The sequence below is a fragment of the Poromitra crassiceps genome (genome assembly GCF_964638095.1).
Source record: "Poromitra crassiceps genome assembly, chromosome: 3".
Lineage (NCBI taxonomy): Eukaryota > Metazoa > Chordata > Actinopteri > Beryciformes > Melamphaidae > Poromitra > Poromitra crassiceps.
The window spans coordinates 84,742,009-84,762,930 of record NC_139625.1 but is presented as its reverse complement, the minus strand read 5'-3'; the positions used below and the strand labels follow the sequence as shown (position 1 = coordinate 84,762,930).

The following is a 20,922-nucleotide window of genomic DNA, read 5'->3' as shown; positions in this document are numbered from 1 at the left end:
TTTTTGACTCCGCCTTTAAGTTTTACAAGAAGCAGGTCAATGCAATAGTTAAAGCTAGTTTCTTCCATCTTCGTACTATTGCCAAAATCAAGTCCTTCTTGTCATCAAAGATCTTGAGAAGGTCATCCATGCCTGCATATCCTCCCACTTGGGATCAGTCAGTCTGCAGCTGGTCCAGAATGCCCCTGCCAGCCTCCTGACGGGTTCAATCAATTTCATTCAATTCATGTAACTCAATTCAATGTTGTCTGCTAGTATCAAATGTTTAAAATTGTTATAGAGAGCCAAAGTGCCTCCTTCCGGTCGGGCCCTATGCGAACCAGCATGTGAAAAAATATGAATGCTGGTGAATGGCGAGAGACAGTACTTTTTTTTTAAATCCCATTTGAATTGTGTCATGAGGTACACATTATGATGTTTGTCAATTTAAAAAATAACTGCAAGTCAAGAAAGTCGCAGTTTGTGCTAAAACTGTTGCACTACAAGTTATAAATCAGAAAGACTACACACAACCAGTCGGCTAAGTGACATCTCCCCCGCCAGGCCATGTTGGTGTTGCTGTGACGTATATTGTGAGATGTAGTTGATTAAGTGGTTTCATACAAAACTAAATAATGTCTTGGACTATTTTCAATAATGAAGACTACTTAGCAGCTAACGCCCAGTTCAGGTCATATCACAGTGCACGCCCCCTTTCTTTGAGGTTGTATAACCCATTCATTGTTAGGCTCGCCCTCTTTCACTGATGCTGTCTCCTCATCCATTCACAGTTTACCACGCTGCATGTGGCAATAACCAATCAGCCCAAGCTATTCCTCTCCAGCTGATCCCAATCACCTAATCAGTGTAGTATATCAGGGTCCATGTTTTACTCTGTTTGACATGTACTGTGTATGTGCCATGTGTCATTCTCAGTTGCTGATCATCATCGCTGAAGCAGTTATTTTCGCCCCACCTCCTCCCCTGACCACCATCATCGTCATGACTCCTGCAGACTCCTGAAGAATTCCCTATGGGGGATTTCCTATCCTATTCTTCACTGACGACGCCCTCTCACCATCTCAGGAGAGCGTCATCATATCATGGAGTCATACGCCAAAATTAATTTGTTGTTTCATTAAAGCTTGTTAAACTTTCTACTAGTCTCTCATTATTGAAATGTTACGTTTCAGTTTTACGACAAACTGCGACTTCTCTCCCCAATTGTACTTGGCCAATTCCTCCCTCGCTGCCCCACCCTCTCTGCCGATCTGGAAAGAGCCGTAGACACACACAGGCTTCCTCCGAGACATGTGCAGCCAGTTGCCACCACATTCTTCGAGGCTGGTGCGTAGCTGAAGCAGGAAGTAGGCGGTGACTTTGGATCTCTATAGAGTGCCTTGTAAATTGCCACAGTGAGCACTTGTTTACTGAACTGAACCCACAGCACAGTGCAGGATGATGGGCAGCAGGCAGAGGAGGAGCTGGGAAGAGCAGACAGAAGGATGTCATGTCCTTATATAGGCAGAGGAGGAGCTGGGAAGCGCAGACAGAAGGATGAAATGTCCTTATATAGGCAAGAGGAGGAGCTGGGAAGCGCCGACAGAAGGATGAAATGTCCTTATATAGGCAAGAGGAGGAGCTGGGAAGAGCAGACAGAAGGATGTCATGTCCTTATAAGGTCATGTCCTTATATCAGCACGGATCCATTCAACAACCATGTGCGCTACTTCTCTGCCTGCGTCCAGCACGAAGGCATGGCGGAAGCCTTTCTCACACAGTCTTACATCTCCAGCTGGGAAGTCCTGCTTGATCTCATGATAATACTGTGCAGGGCACCAAGGGTCTGTAGCTCCATAATAAAACACAAGCTGAAAAAAATGAAGGGACATATGGTTTACTAAAACAGAAAACACTTGTGGGTGTTGTCTACAATTGTTTGAATAGGCCTTTTTCACAGGGGCCATTTTGTGTCGAAAAGGCAGGGTAAACACAGGTGCAAGCAAAACATTAATGAGGGTCTCCATGGAAGTTGGAAACCCTCATTGATGTTTTGCTTCCACCTGTGTTTACCCTGCCTTTTCGACACAAAATGGCCCCTGTGAAAAAGGCCCATTAACGAAAAAGTATCAGTTGATAAAAGTTGAGAGCAAGATTTATTTTATTTTATTTTATATCGAGTTTGTTTCCCTGGATTTCCCGCCTCATTTCTCTCCCCTATAGAGAGCCAAAGTGAACGTTACTTCCTGCTTTTCTCCCTGTACCAGCATGTGAAAACAAATATGAATGGTGGGGAACGGAGAGATACGCTATCTTTTGTATCCCGTTTGAATTGTGCCACACATGTCATGTTTGTCAATGTAAAGATAACTGCAAGTCAAGAAAGTCACAGTTTGTGGTAAAACTGTGGCATAAGTTACAAATCAGAAGGAATACGCACAAGTGACGTAAGTGACGTCTCTCCCGCCAGTCCATTGTTGTTGATGGTGTGACGTATAATGTGCGACACGAGATGTAGTTGATTGACAAAACTAAACCTTACATTTCAGTTTCATAGTTATCTTTTAAATTGACAAAATTTTACATGTGTACCTCGTGGCACAATTCAAACGGGATAAAAAAAGTAGCGTATCTCTCCGTTCACCAACATTCATATTTGTTCACATGCTGGTACAGGGAGAAAAGCAGGAAGTGACGTTCACTTTGGCTCTCTATTGTAGCCTACTTGGCCAATTCCACCTGCTGTCCCGGTCGTTGCCGCACCCCCTCTGCCGATCTGGGGAGAGTTGTAGACTAGCACATGCTTCCTCCGAAACATGTGCAGTCAGTCACCAGCCGCTTCTTTTCACCAGACAGCGAGGCGTTTCACTGGCTGGACGTAGCGCATGGGAGGATCATGTTATTCCTCCCAGTTCCCATCCCCCTGAACAGGTGCCCTGACCGACCAGAGGAGGAACTAGTGGAGCGACCAAGACAGATACCCTTAATCCCACTTCCCACCCACAGAGATGGCCAATTGTGCCTGTATGGACGCCCAACCAAGCCAGAGGCAACACGCGGGGTGGAACCTGCGACCCTCATGCTGGTAGGCAGGGAATCTACGGCTGCACTACCTGGATGCCCGAGAAGAAGAAAAAGCAAAAAAAATAAAAAAATAAAATAAGAAGAAATTGTTCAAGTAAAATATAGCTTTTAGAATTTTGAAATATTGACTGGTGTCTAGTAGACAAGGAGACATGTTATAATACTATTTATATGGGCTAGGTAAGTTTTTTTCCCCCTCACCTTTTCAAGGTTTTTCTTGATGGTTATGTTGTCTCTTTCCAGAACTTCTCTCATCTCCTGACCCCCCATGTACATAGCATTGGCTAAGAAGAGAAAAATCCATTGGTCATGTCATTGGTTCAATTCCTGTAAGCGTCAACTGTTTGTTTAAAATATACAACTTTAAAATCATTTATAAAGTACACCACTAAAATGGCAAATGCTTAGCTTACTTTCTCCCTGTGGTTCGAAGCCTATGGTGTTTAGGAAAAATACTGCCAGAATAGGGTTTAGATTGGGTGTTGCCAGCCACCACCAGCGTCTTTGATCATTTACACTCAGCTTTCAAGACGCACAGAATATTTAGTTCTATAACTATGTAAACACTGAATATTGCAAACGACAGACGTTTCATATGGAAATAACATTTTATTCTAGCTTCATCCGTTCTTTAGCTATCGACACCTGAATGTAGGTAGTGTTCATCAAAAACGTCCGTCCGTCTGACAAAAAGCTGAGAAAAATGCATGTAAACAATGGTCATTTTCAAGGATCCTGAACCCAATGAAATGTGTCTGAGGGCGGATACTTGACCGGTGTTACACCAAACTATGCAGCACATATGCACTGTGGTTTCCCTTTCGGGCCAAACATGTCCGTGGTCACAGCTTTCACTGTAACACCGGTGCATGAGTCTGCTCTCGGGAGAGGGGAGCCTGGCTTACATCCTGTAGGCAAAACTGCTAGACTACTGAAGACAAGAATATCTGAACACAGATCTAACATATGTAATCATGACACCAGACGTCCAGTGGCAGTTCATTTCACACAAGCTTCCCACAATGGGCTCTATTCTCCCCCTGGCCTTAGGCGCTAAATTGGCCTTAAACGGGGGGGGGGGGGGGGGGGGACCGCTTTACGCCTGCCTACCGCTGACTCAGGAGGATACCGTCATGTTTTTAGGCCCCGAAATGCGCTTTACGCTGAAGAGGCGTGGCACAGTGCCAGAATAGGACAGAATGGGCGTTTCGGCCTTAAAGTCGAGCTGAACCCAAAAATGACTTTTCTTTTCTTTTAGTTCAAATACTTGGGTATGCAGTGCACTTATTTAATAATGTATGCAAAGAAAATCACAAAAATCTAATTTCTTTAGTTTTTCACACTTTTTCACATCAAAAGTTCATTTTTCAAGATTTCATTGATAACAGTAATGTACAGTTTGCTGACGTCACCTAGTACTATCAAATTTCTACCCCATTTCAACCAATCATGTCACGACATGCAGCTGTCAATCAAATCTTCATTTCAGGATCATTTTCTCTTCCAAATGAAGTAGAAAATGGCGCCTAGTGCCTGTCATCTGGCAGAATTCCTATCCCATAAACTTGGCCAATTGTTAGAAACATGAACAAAAAACAAAAACTATAATCTCTAAGAATGCAAAGAAATGTAACTGGCTCGTTAAAACGTGCATTCCAGGAATATTATTTACATTTATAACGATAATGGCACGCGCCTCCGAGCCTGACAGCCTCCCTGGCTGTCAGGGGTCGTCTCTCGGAGATTCCAGGCGGGCGGGCAGCACCCATGCTGATCGGATTGTCCGCTCGCTCTGCACGAAGCCGGTGGCTGCCTGGTACTCCGCGGATCCCACTCCCGTAGCACGACAACACGCTGAATCCCACCCGATTTGGGGGTGGAACACGCCAGGATTGGCCGATGCCAAAGCCAGTCGACAGAATTGTCAAATCAAATCATCGACACCGTATATGGTCCGCCTCTCAATTTGTTTTCAGTCTGAAATGGACTCAGATGCACGTGACGAACGGGTTCACCTCGACTTTAAATACCAGCCTAAAGCAATCTTCCCAAAGGGCGTTCATTTTGCGGGTTAACGCTTTTCAAAACCAGGCCTTATTCAGTGCCCCGGGGATATAGCCAGTAACCTAGGCCTAGCTACTGCAAAACTGTTGAAAATTCGATGTCTGGTTTTGTCACGAGGGCATGAATCCAGAATGCAACATAAAGGATGCCAACTTCCATAAAACACCACAGAAGAAGAAGGATACAGTATGTCAGGTTGGGTTCGGTATCGTATCGCAAGTGTAGAATGAAACGTCCTCCTACTCCAGATGATCAGTCCATTAAGGGTGATTCTGAGGGGGATGACGAAGGCCTTTACCAAAGCATGAGCGGGACCTTCATCATGCTGTGACGGGCAACCCTGGAGCCGACGCATGTCAACATCTACGAGTCAGTCAGGCCATTTAACCCTGGAGCCAACGCATGTCAACATCTACGAGTCAGTCAGGCCATTTAACCCTGGAGCCAACGCATGTCAACATCTACGAGTCAGTCAGGCCATTTAACCCTGGAGCCGACGCATGTCAACATCTACGAGTCAGTCAGGCCATTTAACCCTGGAGCCGACGCATGTCAACATCTACGAGTCAGTCAGGCCATTTAACCCTGGAGCCGACGCATGTCAACATCTACGAGTCAGTCAGGCCATTTAACCAACGCATGTCAACATCTACGAGTCAGTCAGGCCATTTAACCCTGGAGCCGACGCATGTCAACATCTACGAGTCAGTCAGGCCATTTAACCCTGGAGCCAACGCATGTCAACATCTACGAGTCAGTCAGGCCATTTAACCCTGGAGCCAACGCATGTCAACATCTACGAGTCAGTCAGGCCATTTAACCCTGGAGCCAACGCATGTCAACATCTACGAGTCAGTCAGGCCATTTAACCCTGGAGCCAACGCATGTCAACATCTACGAGTCAGTCAGGCCATTTAACCAACGCATGTCAACATCTACGAGTCAGTCAGGCCATTTAACCCTGGAGCCGACGCATGTCAACATCTACGAGTCAGTCAGGCCATTTAACCCTGGAGCCAACGCATGTCAACATCTACGAGTCAGTCAGGCCATTTAACCAATCAGGCCAAGACATGTTACAAATGTATGGCAGAATGCTTGCCTAGTCTGACATGGTAACATGGTGAAAGACAAAACATATTGTGTATCTGAGGCATTACTGGAACGTTACTGCTAACAGTTTGATGCCTGGGCTGCACACGTTGTTTGACTGTCATGTCCAGTCTGTTATTGTTCACGTAGTAGACCCTCCTTTGATCATGCCACTCTCACTCATAGCGGCTAAACTCTCGATAGAAACCGATTTGTAACGTTATCTCTCCTCTTCAGCCATCGCCTCCCTCCTCCCTGCAGCTGGAGGCTATTTCCTCCTCAGCTCAAGATTGGGGATTTCGTCTCGCAGACTCGTATCAAGAGCCACACTGCACATCGGGGTGAGCTCTGCTGCCGACAACACGCAGCAAAATGTTTATTTAAACAGAAACGGTGGTGCCATTGAAACATGCAAGGAAACATTACTGTTCAACCTGGGAACCGTAGCAAATCTGTGCACACGTTTTCATAGTTGAACACACCTCAGCTGATCCCTGTAACGTTAGTAGGCTAAACAATGGACCCGCTCACAACAATAAAAGTGAGAAAAACAACAAAGAACGTGCAAAGCCACATATTATAAGCCAAATAAGGGGCTGGGGCAACGCTTTGAGCACAAGACAAGTCTTCAAACCACATCTCCTGATAAGCGTCGACGAGTGGTAGTGACGAGTCATTGCAACCTCTTTTGTGTGTATTTTCCTATTCTAACTTACAGTATCATTATGCATCCTTTGACTATGGTGTATCACATGATTAGTCAGGTGACCCCTGGGAAAGGTATTTGAAGGTGTGTCTGCACTTGTTTCATGTCTGAAGGTCCTTGCACACAGAGTCCGTTTTTTCGTCCGAAATTGACGCACGAAAAAAATAAAAATACGACCTCATTTGTGTCAATCATCATTGACACACCGAGTCCGACGATTACGTCCGTCATTTAAGTTTTCGGACGAGGTTCGATTTTCTGCGTTTTTCCGCATCCATGAAATCGTTTTGACAGGTGTTTGACCACCCAGAGCTGCCGTAGTGTTGCTATTCACAATGAAAAATGGCGTCTGAGAAGTTAATTCAGTTCGTCTCCCAGCACAAAGCATTTTATGGCAAAGCAGGAATACAGAGATTCGGAATTAAAAGACAGAATGTGCCGGGTGATTGCAGACCAGCTTGGAATGCGGGACGCGGTGTGTGTGTGTGTGTGTGTGTGTGTGTGTGTATGGGGAAGGGGGGGGGGGGGGGGGAGGAGAGAGACAGAGAGCCACACAGACACACTGCCAGTTGTGGATCAATAGGATCGCGGTAGTTTTCTTTTCGTTGCGAATCTTCGCAACGAATATTGGATAATTAACGCATCGGACTCAGTGGGCAAGGTATCTGTGCGTGACGTTTTTTTCCCGGATGACGGATAAAAAAAACGCAGCGAACAATTCGGACTCTGTGTGCAAGGACCTTGAGGAAGGGTTTTGCCCGAAACGTCATACTTTTTGTGGTAATACATTATTATACAATAATAGTAATAATATCAACGACGACAACATCATCAATAATAATAATAAAATAATCATCATCAACTAATAATAATAAAATAATAATGAATAGGATAAATGGTGGGAGCAGCATTGAGTGTGTGGACTCTAATTTGTTATTTTGAGTCCTAAAGTGAGCATAGCATCATAACCAACCTGCACAGTCCCCGCTGAGGAGGCCCACAGTGGGCTGGAGGACGGTGTGGTCCAGGGAGCGGATGGCACCAAAGGCCAGCTTGACCAGGCTGGTCTGCAGGCTGAGAGGCAGCAGAGAGAGCAGGAAGACGGGCAGGTAGGCCACGTAGCGCAGGTGGCACAGTACAGGGGTCATGACCTTTCCCTGAGGAGTCTGGGCCATGCGCTCGATGGTGGGGAACAGCATCACAGCCTTCACAACCTATGGTAAACAAAGGAAAGCAAGATCATAAAGCACCTGGCCTCAACAAAACTCAACTTCTTTGTCACTGTATTTGAACCCGCTTCTGATTTAAGGCTTTTGCACACCAAGTCTGTATTTTTTGTTTAAAACTAAATACGACCTCATGTTGTGTCACTCACGTTTACACACTGACTGAAATTTTGGTCTGTAATTAAAATTTTCAGAACAGGTTTGATAAGCTGGCACCTCACTGCTCTCTCTCTCTGGGGAGCTCCACCTCACTGGCCCCTCTCTGCTGCCTCTCCCCGGGAAGCTCCACCTCACTGGCCTCTCTCTGCTCCCTCTCCCCGGGGAGCTCCACCTCACTGGCCCCTCTCTGCTCTCTCTCCCCGGGGAGCTCCACCTCACTGGCCTCTCTCTGCTCCCTCTCCCCGGGGAGCTCCACCTCACTGGCACCTCACTGCTCCCTCTCCCCGGGGAGCTCCACCTCACTGGCCTCTCTCTGCTCCCTCTCCCCTGGGAGCTCCACCTCACTGGCACCTCACTGCTCCCTCTCCCCGGGGAGCTCCACCTCACTGGCACCTCACTGCTCTCTCTCTCTGGGGAGCTCCACCTCACTGGCCCCTCTCTGCTCTCTCTCTCTGGGGAGCTCCACCTCACTGGCCCCTCTCTGCTCTCTCTCTCTGGGGAGCTCCACCTCACTGGCCCCTCTCTGCTCCCTCTCCCCGGAGAGCTCCACCTCACTGGCCCCTCTCTGCTCTCTCTCTCTGGGGAGCTCCACCTCACTGGCCCCTCTCTGCTGCCTCTCCCCGGGAAGCTCCACCTCACTGGCCTCTCTCTGCTCCCTCTCCCCGGGGAGCTCCACCTCACTGGCCCCTCTCTGCTCTCTCTCCCCGGGGAGCTCCACCTCACTGGCCCCTCTCTGCTCCCTCTCCCCGGGAAGTTCCACCTCACTGGCCCCTCTCTGCTCTCTCTCCCCGGGGAGCTCCACCTCACTGGCCCCTCTCTGCTCCCTCTCCCCGGGGAGCTCCACCTCACTGGCCCCTCTCTGCTCCCTCTCCCCGGGGAGCTCCACCTCACTGGCCCCTCTCTGCTCCCTCTCCCCGGGGAGCTCTACCTCACTGGCCTCTCTCTGCTCCCTCTCCCCGGGGAGCTCCACCTCACTGGCCCCTCTCTGCTCCCTCTCCCCGGGGAGCTCTACCTCACTGGCCCCTCTCTGCTCTCTCTCCCCGGGGAGCTCCACCTCACTGGCCTCTCTCTGCTCTCTCTCCCCGGGGAGCTCTACCTCACTGGCCTCTCTCTGCTCTCTCTCCCCGGGGAGCTCTACCTCACTGGCCTCTCTCTGCTCTCTCTCCCCGGGGAGCTCCACCTCACTGGCCCCTCTCTGCTCCCTCTCCCCGGGGACCTCCACGTCACTGGCCCCTCTCTGCTCCCTCTCCCCTGGGCACGGTGCTGTGGCACCCGGCCACGGCGCACACCCCAGCCGGCTTGGCGAGTTGAAGGTGAGCACGGAGCTCCTCTCCAGTGAGATACGGCTACCATTCCCCGACCTGCTGCCATCTGCCTTCTCCACTCCACATCACCGCTGTTGCAGATCAGCCACTGCTGCCTGTCACCTGTCATGTTGTAATGTGGATACAGGAGAGGACATCTATTTGTCTCGAATGCGATTAGAACGACGAACATAATAATAAAACGCAACAGACTCCATCCGCCTCCCATGCTCAAGGAGGGCGGCGCACTATCGCCCTCTATTGGTCAGCCGCCACTGATCAAGCTTCTAAATTCCAGCCTTGAGTGCTCAGAGGAAGCTTGACTAACCTTAAGCTCGGGATCTCTCTTCATCATCTCCAGAATAATGTAGCAGCCGATGGAGTGTCCCAGCAGCACCAGGCTAGTTTCCCGGGGAACATGCTTCCTGAGGAAGGCCAGCTTGTGTTCAATCTGCCCGTTCAGACCCAACACGTCGCCCTCTGCTGTCCAGGAGCCATCTGCATAATGACCAAGCAATCAGTTATTGTGCTGTCCATGTCACAGTGTGACTAAAGTTTGCCTTCACATGATCCAAATAGTGGGATTGCAAGCTGCAAGGGGTTGATGGAGGATGTAGTACATATCTCTTGTGTCTACCAATCTAAAAAGCGGTGTGCTTGATTGGTAAGCTAGCAGCCTTTACATATTCTTTACAAGTCCAGACATTCAGCTGTCATATTTCAGAGGAACATTTGCCAATATATTCAAGGTAATGATTCAAATGGGTGGCTGTGGCTCAGAAGATAGAGCCTGTCGTCCACCAATCGGAAGGTTGGTGGTTCGATCCCCGCATGTCGAAGTGTCCTTGTTGGGCAAGATACTGAACCCCAAATTGCTCCTGATGGCTTTGCTGCTGATGGCTGTGCCAGCTCCCTGCGTGGTAGCTTGCCTCCATCAATGGGTTAATGTATGTAGGCATTATTGTAAAGCGGTTTGAGTGGTTGGTGGACTAGAAAAGCGCTCTATAAATGCAGTGCATTTACCATTATTATATACAAAAAGCCAGCGTGGTAGTCTAACTGTTCCATTAAGGTAGCCAATGATCCATGCAAAAAAAGATTTCGGCGAAGATGCAAGCCATCCAAGATGTGATCTGCTCGGACAAAATCAGTCACATGGAGTTGAGGCCGTTTTTCTCAAGACATAAAAGGATGCATCAAACTCAAAGTAAAAAGATAATTTTGATATCACCAGAAAGCGTACATTCTCCTCTTTCCATCGGTATATAAAACTCAAAATATGTTTTGGGGTCAATGTGGCTGCAAAACAATACACAAATAAAAGCTGCAAATCTATCAGTGTGCTCCAGCCCCTCCTTTGTTTCCTAGAAATAGGCCTAATCTACCTTGCTATTTTTTAAATCAACACGGATGGAAACATCAACCTATCAGAGAAGGATTAGGCTACATATTTAGGCCTAGCTTTCATTCATTTGCTGCACAACCTTTCTTTTCCCTCTCTAGCACCACCAGTTACTGTAGCCTCGTGTTAATTGCTTCATTATGATTGACAGATTAACGGTTTTCTGTAACTGTAAGGATTACAGTCACCTTTTTTGTAATCTGATTACGTAATCCCATTACATGTAATCCGTTACTACCCCAAGCCTGGTGGTTTTCCAGAGAGATGTACTCTGCCTTCCAATGTAATCACATGAGCGGGGGGGAACTGGAGTATAGACCCAAAGTCCCTCCCCTTCCGGCCGGGCCCTATGAGAACCAGTGTCTGAAAAATATGAATGAACGAATGAATGGCGAGAGACAATACTTTTTTGATTGATTGAACTGTTGCACTATAGGTTATAAATCAGAAAGACTACACACAACCAATCACATACAGTAGTACTGTAAGTGACATCTCTCCCGCCAGTTTCATACAAAACTAAACGTTACATTTTTGGTTTTAGGACAAACTCCGGCTTTCTTGACATGCAAAGTTATTTAAATAGACTTAAATATACTTCATGGCACAATTCAAACAGGATAAAAAAAGTAGCATGATAAAAAAGTAGAAGTATCGTCTCTTGCCGTTCACCACCATTCATATAGAATTTAGGAAAGGGACTGTACCTTGGACCATGTCCATGGGGGCAGGGGGCACACAGTGGCCAGCGTGGCTCACGGCCCACACAGGGTGACCATAGCCAAACATGCTGTGAAGTGTCTGCATGAAGGTCTGGTAGAAGCCCACTACACCTGGGTTACCTGCATGGCAAGACACACACACACACACACACACACACACACACACACACACACACACACACACACACACACACACACACACACACACACACACACACACATTTATTAAGGATGAGGGAGTACACCGTTATCTGTCGGCCCACAGACACAACATAGCCCGTCTGTAAACGATGTTTAAAAGTCGGCAGACACGTCCAGCTTGGCCAAATATCTCACCGATAAACATCCCGACTTGTTCAAAGAGCAATAATTTAGCGAAGGTGATCGATAACATAATTACATTGCCTCAAATAAGTCAAGTCAAACGAGTGTTATTTCTTTGTGACAAGCATTGTTTGACGAGTAATGCGCTCAGTACGAGCGCAGACCCTCTGCCAAGTAACGTTATTGAGTCATGACGCTGTTTATTACGTGATTATCTGGTTGAAAAATATCAATGCAATCGCATAAACTTAGGTATAGGGGACATCAGATCACGATATACCATGTAAACGCTTTATTAACACTATGGCCTTGATCTAATTGTAGTAAAATGACATGCTGGCTGTGCATCATCAATAAGTGATATCAGCATATCAAGCGTTCATTGTTATAATGGGCTACAAAGTTGGTCAGTGCTCAAAAGCAGAGCAGGGACAAGTTGGTCAAGTGAAAGTGGATCCCTTGATTTAGAGTCAACCACTCCTGCAAAAGAGTGAACGCGAGTGATTCAAATTCATAAACAACTGGCCTCAGGCTCATTTAACTTCACAAGATGCATTTACATCATTATAAGTTGAAAGCAGTGATTGATAATCAATTAAATCTAATAATGATACATGTATTTTTCTGCAAATTGTATCATTGGGAGGTTGATTCTGGCACTCAATATTAGGGGTGGGCAATATATCGATTTTACGTCAATATTGCGATATGAGATATGGGGCCCTATCTTCGCGAAAGCGGTAATTTAGCGTTTGCACTCGTTTAGCGCTGCGCGCAATGCAAGTTGGGAACGCATGCCTGTTATAATTGTACTGGACATAGGCGTGCCACATGCCAAACCAGGCGTTTCAGCGCAAAAATGTGGGGATAGATGGCATTATCCTATTGTCAGCAGCCCGCAATTACTTTGCGCTAAGAGCTTTGAAAAGCACCTCTTACGCGCTAAATACCCCGCTGTGCTGGAACGCACCATGATCTAAATGCAGTGCAGTGCAGCGCAGTCAGACAGGTTGAGTGTCTGCTCTGATCACAGCTCTCTGCAATAACCTCCATCAGCCATAAAGAGGCTTTCAGTCTGACATTCAAACAACTGTGTGTGTGTGTGTGTGTGTGTGTGCGTGCGTGCGTGCGTGCGTGTGTGTGTGTGTGAATGCTCCAGTCACTGTGACCTTTCAAAGGTTAGCAGCACTGCTCTCTCTCAACCATGGCCCATCAAAAACTGACAACGATCATTATTATATTTATTTATAGCATGGTCTGGGTGAACACACTTTTCTGATTGGCCGGCAGGTGTACGTTAAAATCGTTTAACCCACATTTGAGTTTAATCACATATTATTCTAATTGATGTTTTTGAGGGGAAACTTTTCTATAAGGATAAAAATGTTTCTTTTTAATGAAATAGTTGCATAGCATACCTTTAACATAAGAAGACTGAACCAACAGACATCTGAAGTATCCCTTTAAAGGGATACACCAACATTTTGGGAGATTCACCTATTTGCCATATTCCCGATAGTCAAACTAGAATGTAGGTGCCTTTCTCTTCCCTGTGCATGCAGTACAAAGTGCGTTTCACCCCTCCTGAATAGTGAGCTTAGCACTATGGCAGTGAATGGTACAGGAGACTGAAAGACTGAAACAACAGACATGCTATATGAATAATGAGGCCAGCTCACCTGGAATGATGAGAAACAGCAGCTTGTGTCCAGAGTGTAAGCGACAGGAGCCAAACTTGAGAACCTCTGTGATGGCTCCACAGCAGTACATGAAGTCTGTCCTGGGTTCATCCCTGTGGACTGTCACCGTGCTGTCCATCTAACCAGCTTAGAGGGAAAGAGTTCAGTCACTACATGCCCCACAACCAATCACTCATCCATAACTCAATCATCATCAGCATCATCATTTTCATCATCATTAAAATTGGGTAAGGATGTTAGTCACAAGCATGGCAATAAATTGGTCAAGTATAATTGGGGAGAAAATGGGGGGAAATCAGTAAAAGAAAGAAAAGAAAATGATGTTAGTCACAGTTTTTCGGTGTTAGTCATGTTTTGTGAAACGTGTCATGACACAAAACGTGACGCAAATCATGACATCATCCGTGATGTCACAAATCAAGTTATGAGGTGATGCAAGACTGACCCCCCTCTCAAAACAGCCCAATCAAAAACTGATCATTTCTCTAGGCCTATTTTACAATTATGAAATCATAGGTTACTACAATAATTATGTCTACTTTTGATTTTGATAATCGGCCTACTTTTGATCAATTTCACCCAAATTATGGAACATTCTGCAATATTCCATGTTTTATAGTTGATTCCCTTTTTATTACCAAATTCCATGATTCCATCCATTTTGCGGACATCATATGGCCCTGATGATGTCAATGTCAATATCAATATTGACAACGTACGTACATACGGGTGGACGGATAACCCGAATCCATAATGCCTCCGGCCTGGCTATCGCCGGCGGAGGCATACAAATAATATTAATACAACATATCATTTATAAACAGTATTCACACCCACACCCACAGTATGAGTGCTGATGGGACTTTATTGTTTCAGATTCACAAATATGAAACATATCTTATAATTATTTAGCAATATACTATGATCTTAATAGTTTTCTGAAAATACAGTAAATGATTCCATTGTTTTATTTTTGATTGATTCCATGACTTTTATTTATTTTTCATATGGATGAAAAATAATTGTACAGTAGCAGCTAGGCAGACAGTGAAGCCATTCAGTCAGATGACCACATACATGAAAGGCGAGAGAAAAGCGATTAACGACCAACAGAAAAAAAGATTTGTTCCTATAGACGGTTTTAACTTGACAACATAAACATTCTAAATTGCCACTAGCTTTACTTCCTGTTGCAGTGTTTGCTAATACAATAGCTGACAGGAAATAAGCTAGGTTTCAAATGAAGCAATAAGCCCCAAGAGGTCCTGATTTACAGTGACAACAGCTAAGAGGTTGTCTACACAGGCAAAACATAGAGGCCATTTACACCTGGCGCTAACATGTGTTTTCTGTGATCAGATTGCAATCAGATTGTGTTTTATCACTTGAAATGCCAGGTGTAAACACCCCCAAAACGCATTGAAGAAGGATTGCAATCTGATCGGCCAAACCACCTCCAGAGGTGGTCAGGGATGCATTGTGTACACATTGAACACAAGTGTAAATGCAATGTGTCCTCTCAATCTGGAGACAGCAACTTTATGCGGATTGAGAGGACACCCATTTCTGCCATCTGATTGTAGTCAGATTGCAGAAAACGCACGTTAACGCCAGGTGTAAATGGAATCAGGCTGAAGTGATAAAATACAATCTGATTGCAATCTGATGATCACAGAAACCACATGTTAACGCCAGGTGTAAATGGAATCAGGCTGAAGTGATGAAATACAATCTGATTGCAATCTGATCACAGAAACCACATGTTAACGCCATGTGTAAATGGAATCAGGCTGAAGTGATGAAATACAATCTGATCACAGAAACCACATGTTAACGCCATGTGTAAATGGAATCAGGCTGAAGTGATCAAATACAATCTGATCACAGAAACCACATGTTAACGCCAGGTGTAAATGGCCTCATACACAGGATGGAAGGCGAGTGAGTTAACCCTTTGTGGAGCAGATTAAACTACCCTGTCACAAGGAGTAGCCTGATACTGCTCCATCTACATGTACCCCATGCCTGAGTCAACTGGGTACTTCAACAACATCAATATCAGATTCAACATACCTTTGTAGATCCAAGTCACATGTTAAGGTGCTACTGCTGTACAGTGAAGCATACAACAGTCCTCGCCTCGATAAAGTGGCTCGAGTTTGTCAACAGAGTCCAAAGGTAATGCATTTCAATGTTCAACCACGTCAAAGGGTCAAAGGTGACACAGCAAGCTATTAGTATTATATAATGTACATAGTGTGCATGTGTGTGTTACGATTTAAAAAATATTGTGATATATTGCGACTTATTCGCTTTTTCAACTACTACAAATGATGTCCCCAAAGAAAAACATCTGTTTTATCTGAATGAGATAGTTTCCAGTCTGTTCATCTCACTTCACTCATTTTTATTGGAGCAAAATCGGTTTGTCAAGCAGACAGACTGACCAACTCCGTAAAAAAAAATCATAATATAATAAAATATTGCCATACTTGGCATTTGTGCAATAAGATATATAATTGACACACAAAATATCATGATACCGTGCTGTATCAACCCCCCCTCCCCCCATTGTGTCTTCTGCAAGAGCAGCTTCCCAAAAAGAAAAGGTGAAAATGGAAATGAATTTGTCTTGTAGGCCCAACACAGTACAGTACAGTCAAAGACATCCCACCACTTTCACCAGGCTCCATGGTTCCATTGTTGCAAGCTACACAGCCAGCAGCAACTTTTTCTTTGTACATCTTTCTTCAAGATCATTCAAGATTCAAGATTATTTGAATAGCCATGAGTAATCATATTACAAACAAGGAATTTGTCTTTGTGCAGTCTGCAGCGCAGCGATCACAACAATAGCAGAAGATGGAACAAACAGAAAAACAATCTTCAATTTATGAATTATTAAATGCAAAGTAAATGTCCTTTAATTAAAGTGACATATAGTGGGGTAAATTGTCCAGTAAAGTCCTTGCATTGCATTGCTTTGCTGCTTGTTTTTTCGATTATTTTTTTGTAAAGCACCTTGAATTGCCTTTGTGTATGAAAGGTGCTATATAAATAAAATTTGACTTGACTTGAGAAGTGACTAGAAACAGACAGGTCTGGTTCTATGAGGGTGCAGTGGAAATGTGATGAATAATCCGTGACATTACTGTCTGTCGAGGTTGTAGTGGCCGGGCTCATTTTTTAAAACTAGAGTGAAGATCCTGGTATCATATGAAACTAGAAGACCTAACACATCCATCGGTACCATACATAATGGCTATATATCAATATGAATTGTGCAATGCACATTAAGTGTATCTATATACTCTTTTGGGGACGCCGGCGTTCCCGGCCCACTTACTGTTATTAAGAGGCTGTGGCAGGCTCTTTTTTATGCTAAAGGTTTTGATACGAAATCACAGCATGATTTTTTTCTATGGTGTTCATCAAGGTCTTGGTGTGTGGTGGTATTTTGGAGGGATTTTTGTCTCTCTTTTAATTCATTCTCAAGTGGTCTATAGTGCACCCCCACTCATTTCAGATGCACCCGAAGTCATTCTGTGCTGGAGCCGGGCCTGCAGAGAAGTGATTAATACAGACAAAACCACCTCGGAGCCAGGGGGACTTTCTACATGAAAACATCCCCTGCTTCAGGTGGGAGAACATGTGGGAATGACAGCCCAGCAAGCAACCCATTCATACACTCTGAGGTGGATGCCGAAAATAGGGGCTCCTGTTGGTTTAGAAAAGTCACAGTGTTGAGTCATAGTTTATGGGGTGCGTTCCTGCTGATGATAAGCAAAGGCACACGTCAGATTTTACAATAGAGTTTGCCAGTTTGGTGTGAGTGCCGTTCTCTTCACACCGGGGGGAACAGCAGGTATCGGAGCTGCGGCTAGGTAGCTTGCTTGCTAGCTAGTCGAATCATGGAAACTGGGAAGTCATTAGTATAAGCTCAGTCGCTCACACACTCTCACTGAGATATTAGCTTGAACCTCGGTAGCTTGTTTTTTTAGGCAGTACAGTACGTAGTACGTACCAAATCTTTGTTTACTTGTCACAGACGATAAACAGTTGAAGATGCTCCCATCCTCCTAGGCGATGTCTGTCAAGCTAACTGTAAGCTGTAAGCTTCCGGCTGCACATATTTGCTTCATTCTCATTGGTTGGTAGAACACCCTCCTTAGCGCTAACCAGCCAATAGGGTGTCTCAGCTGGAGCGGGTGCGTTCCTGATCGACTGTAGTCTGCACCAGAGCCGTATAATAGAAGAGTTCCGACATCTCCATTCACTCCAATGGACCAGTTTTTTTCCAGGAAGTAGAAAGTGGAACTCTTCAGTAAAAAAAGCAGCACTGTCGAGTTGCATCAAAATAGACAGTGTTGTACTTTGAAAGGGTTTTTCATCCCTTGAAATGAATCAAATTGTACATTATCGGCTTTATTTTAGCATGCAAAAGTAGCGCGAGACCCATTCCTGGCTGTTCATTGGCTAATGATTCTTGCATTTTGGTCCTCCGCTGACGCCACTCTCTCTCTAGAGGACACTAGTCTGCACCACTAGTCTGCACCAGAATCATAAAGAAGAAGAGTTGCGACATCTCCATTCACTCCATTATTCTCAAGAGTTCCAGGAAGTAAGGTCCTGGATTAAGCAGCACTGCCGAGTTGCAGGAAAATGGACAGTTTGTGTTGTACTGTGAAAGTTTTTTTTTTTCTTGAATCAAATTGTACATTATCAGCAGAGCCGTATAATAGAAGAGTTCCGACATCTCCATTCACTCCACCGGACCAGTTTTTTACTCTCAAGAGTTCCAGGAAGTAAGGTCCTGGATTAAGCAGCACTGTCGAGTTGCAGCAAAATAGACGGTTTGTGTTGTACTCTGAAAGGGTTTTTTCCCCCTTGAATCAAATTGTACATTATCAGCTTTATTTTAGCATGCAAAAGTAGCGCGAGACCCATTCCTGGCTGTTCATTGGCTAATGAGTCTCGCATTTTGGTCGATTTTGGTCCTCCACTGATGCCACTCTCTCTCTAGAGCAGGGGTTCCCAACCTTTTTTGTGCCAAGGACCGGTAGATACATGGAAAAAAAAGTCGCGGACCGGTTGTCAATTTTAATGGTTTTAGTTACATATATATTTACTCACCAGGTGGCGACAAAGGGCAAATAACAGCCTTTTGTGTTGTACTGTATGTAGCCTAATACAGTATTTATGTTTTTGTTTGAACTACAAACATAAATAAACGTCAACTTGAAACTATGTTTCAACTACCACACACAGCCTATAATATTATAGCCTATGTTTATTAAAAAAAAAAAAAAATGACCGACTTGCGGCCCGGTACCAAATGCGTTGCGGCCGGGTACCGGTCCACGGCCCAGTGGTTGGGGACCACTGCTCTAGAGGACACTAGTCTGCACCAACCACCATGAATAAGTCCCGCCCACTTCCGGCGGGTTAGTCATATGAACCCTGTTACAAACCAAGGGATTTCATCCACCATTTATTTCCCCATAGACATTTTGTAAAATACTTATAAAATATAGTTTTACTTGGTCAAACCAAGTGATTCAGCTATATTTAGAATCAGGAGAGAGAGACCATAGGACCAAAATGTAAAAAAGGGCAGATTCAAGTGGGTGACAAAAGTCAAAGAACATTATGCTACTTTGCCTTCAATACAAGCAGATGTTGTCCACCTAAATTAGTTTTGCTGTCAGTCAGTGAAATGCATTTTTGTTGATTTCATCTAAAACAGCCTATAGAGGAATCAGCGTGACGTCACAATGACAACAAACCCGACTCTGCGGTGTGGGAACGTGCAAATCCATGCGCTAAACAAACGTTAATATCTCAAAAACTATAGGCTACATGACATCGCTTATTTTTTCTGACATTCTGAGTGAGAGCAGAAGTAGGGTAGCTCAAGAGTTTGATGTATAATATATGCATGCATGTCGTGTTGAAGTTGTGTCAACTGTTGCAGTTTTTAAAATGTACACCGCACAGCTGGGGCTAGAGTGAGCATTCAAAGCTGGCTCCATAGGGACCCATTGCCATTTCCCCCTGGAAACGCGGTTTGTTTACCAAAATGCTGCTGGCTGATCCCTCAGCAATCAGCATGACGTCACGACACCGCAAAACACCCAGAACTGTGGCAGTTAGTAGTATGAGTTGTGCCAATCAAACATTATCTCAATACATGACATCGCTTATATTTTGACATTTTGAGTGAGAGCAGAAGTAGCTCAAGAGTCTGATGTAGCCTATAATATATGCATATTTAGTTAAAGTTGTGTGAACTGTCGCCGTTTTTAAAATGTAAATAGACTAGAGTGATTCTCACGGCTGGCTCCATAGGGTCTCATTAGCGGTTCCACCCAGTGGTTTGTTTCCCAAAATGCTTATCGGCTGATCCCTCGTATTGTGAATTTTGAAAAAATAACAAGTATACTATACTGTTATTTTTTCCTAGTTAGCCTAGTTGTCAGGCTAACTAAATAAAATGCTGTTACAGCAGATCAGTAGTGACTGGGAACTCTGAGAGCAGGTCACGTGGGGGCTGGGTTTACCCATGCAGGCTAGGTGATACTTGACTGACCTTTTCTAAATAAATGAGCGTTGCTCTGAAGCAGGCAGAGTTTCTGTTTGAAGTAATGAGTGACAGTCAGGTGAGATGAACTTCTGCAGGTGCAAACGGCCGTCACCATGACAGCATCTTCACCGTGGCGTGGATTAAGTTCTCTTTGAGGGAGAGAAAAAACATGACATTTTCACGATAGGATACAGATCCAAAGTGCTGATGACAATGTCTCCTTGAAGTAGCAATAAAGGTCACAGGTCATAATGTAGGCTATATTCTGTAGTAAATCATTTCTCCGTATGCAAGAATAGAAAGTGTGGAAATTAATGCAAAGCTGGCAGTTTTACACATCTAGTGAGTTACATTGTACATACGCTACATTTACTTTTCACAGTATCAAGGTTCCTTTGCAACAGTGATACTGATGGGCGAACAGAATATTTCTTTAAAGGACATTTGACTTAACCATCATTGCAGGCACATTCAAACTTACATAACTTTATTATAAATTCTAGGCTTCAAAAGATACCAAATATGTCAAGCTGACCTTACAGCTTATTTTTTCCCCATTAATGTAATGGCACTGCCA

General features: G+C 44.8%; 1 protein-coding gene across 1 annotated transcript; it reads right to left on the bottom strand.

Annotated features, from left to right (window-relative positions):
• Positions 1 to 1,661: 1,661 nt before the first annotated feature.
• ldah (lipid droplet associated hydrolase) lies at positions 1,662 to 13,880 on the bottom strand (the record flags this gene model as incomplete). The annotated part of the gene is made up of 6 exons (XM_083633195.1): positions 1,662 to 1,850; positions 3,265 to 3,347; positions 7,899 to 8,139; positions 9,943 to 10,112; positions 11,724 to 11,858; positions 13,742 to 13,880. 6 exons carry the CDS (start codon positions 13,878 to 13,880, stop codon positions 1,662 to 1,664), a joined length of 957 nt encoding a protein of 318 aa, XP_083489321.1.
• Positions 13,881 to 20,922: the final 7,042 nt, after the last annotated feature.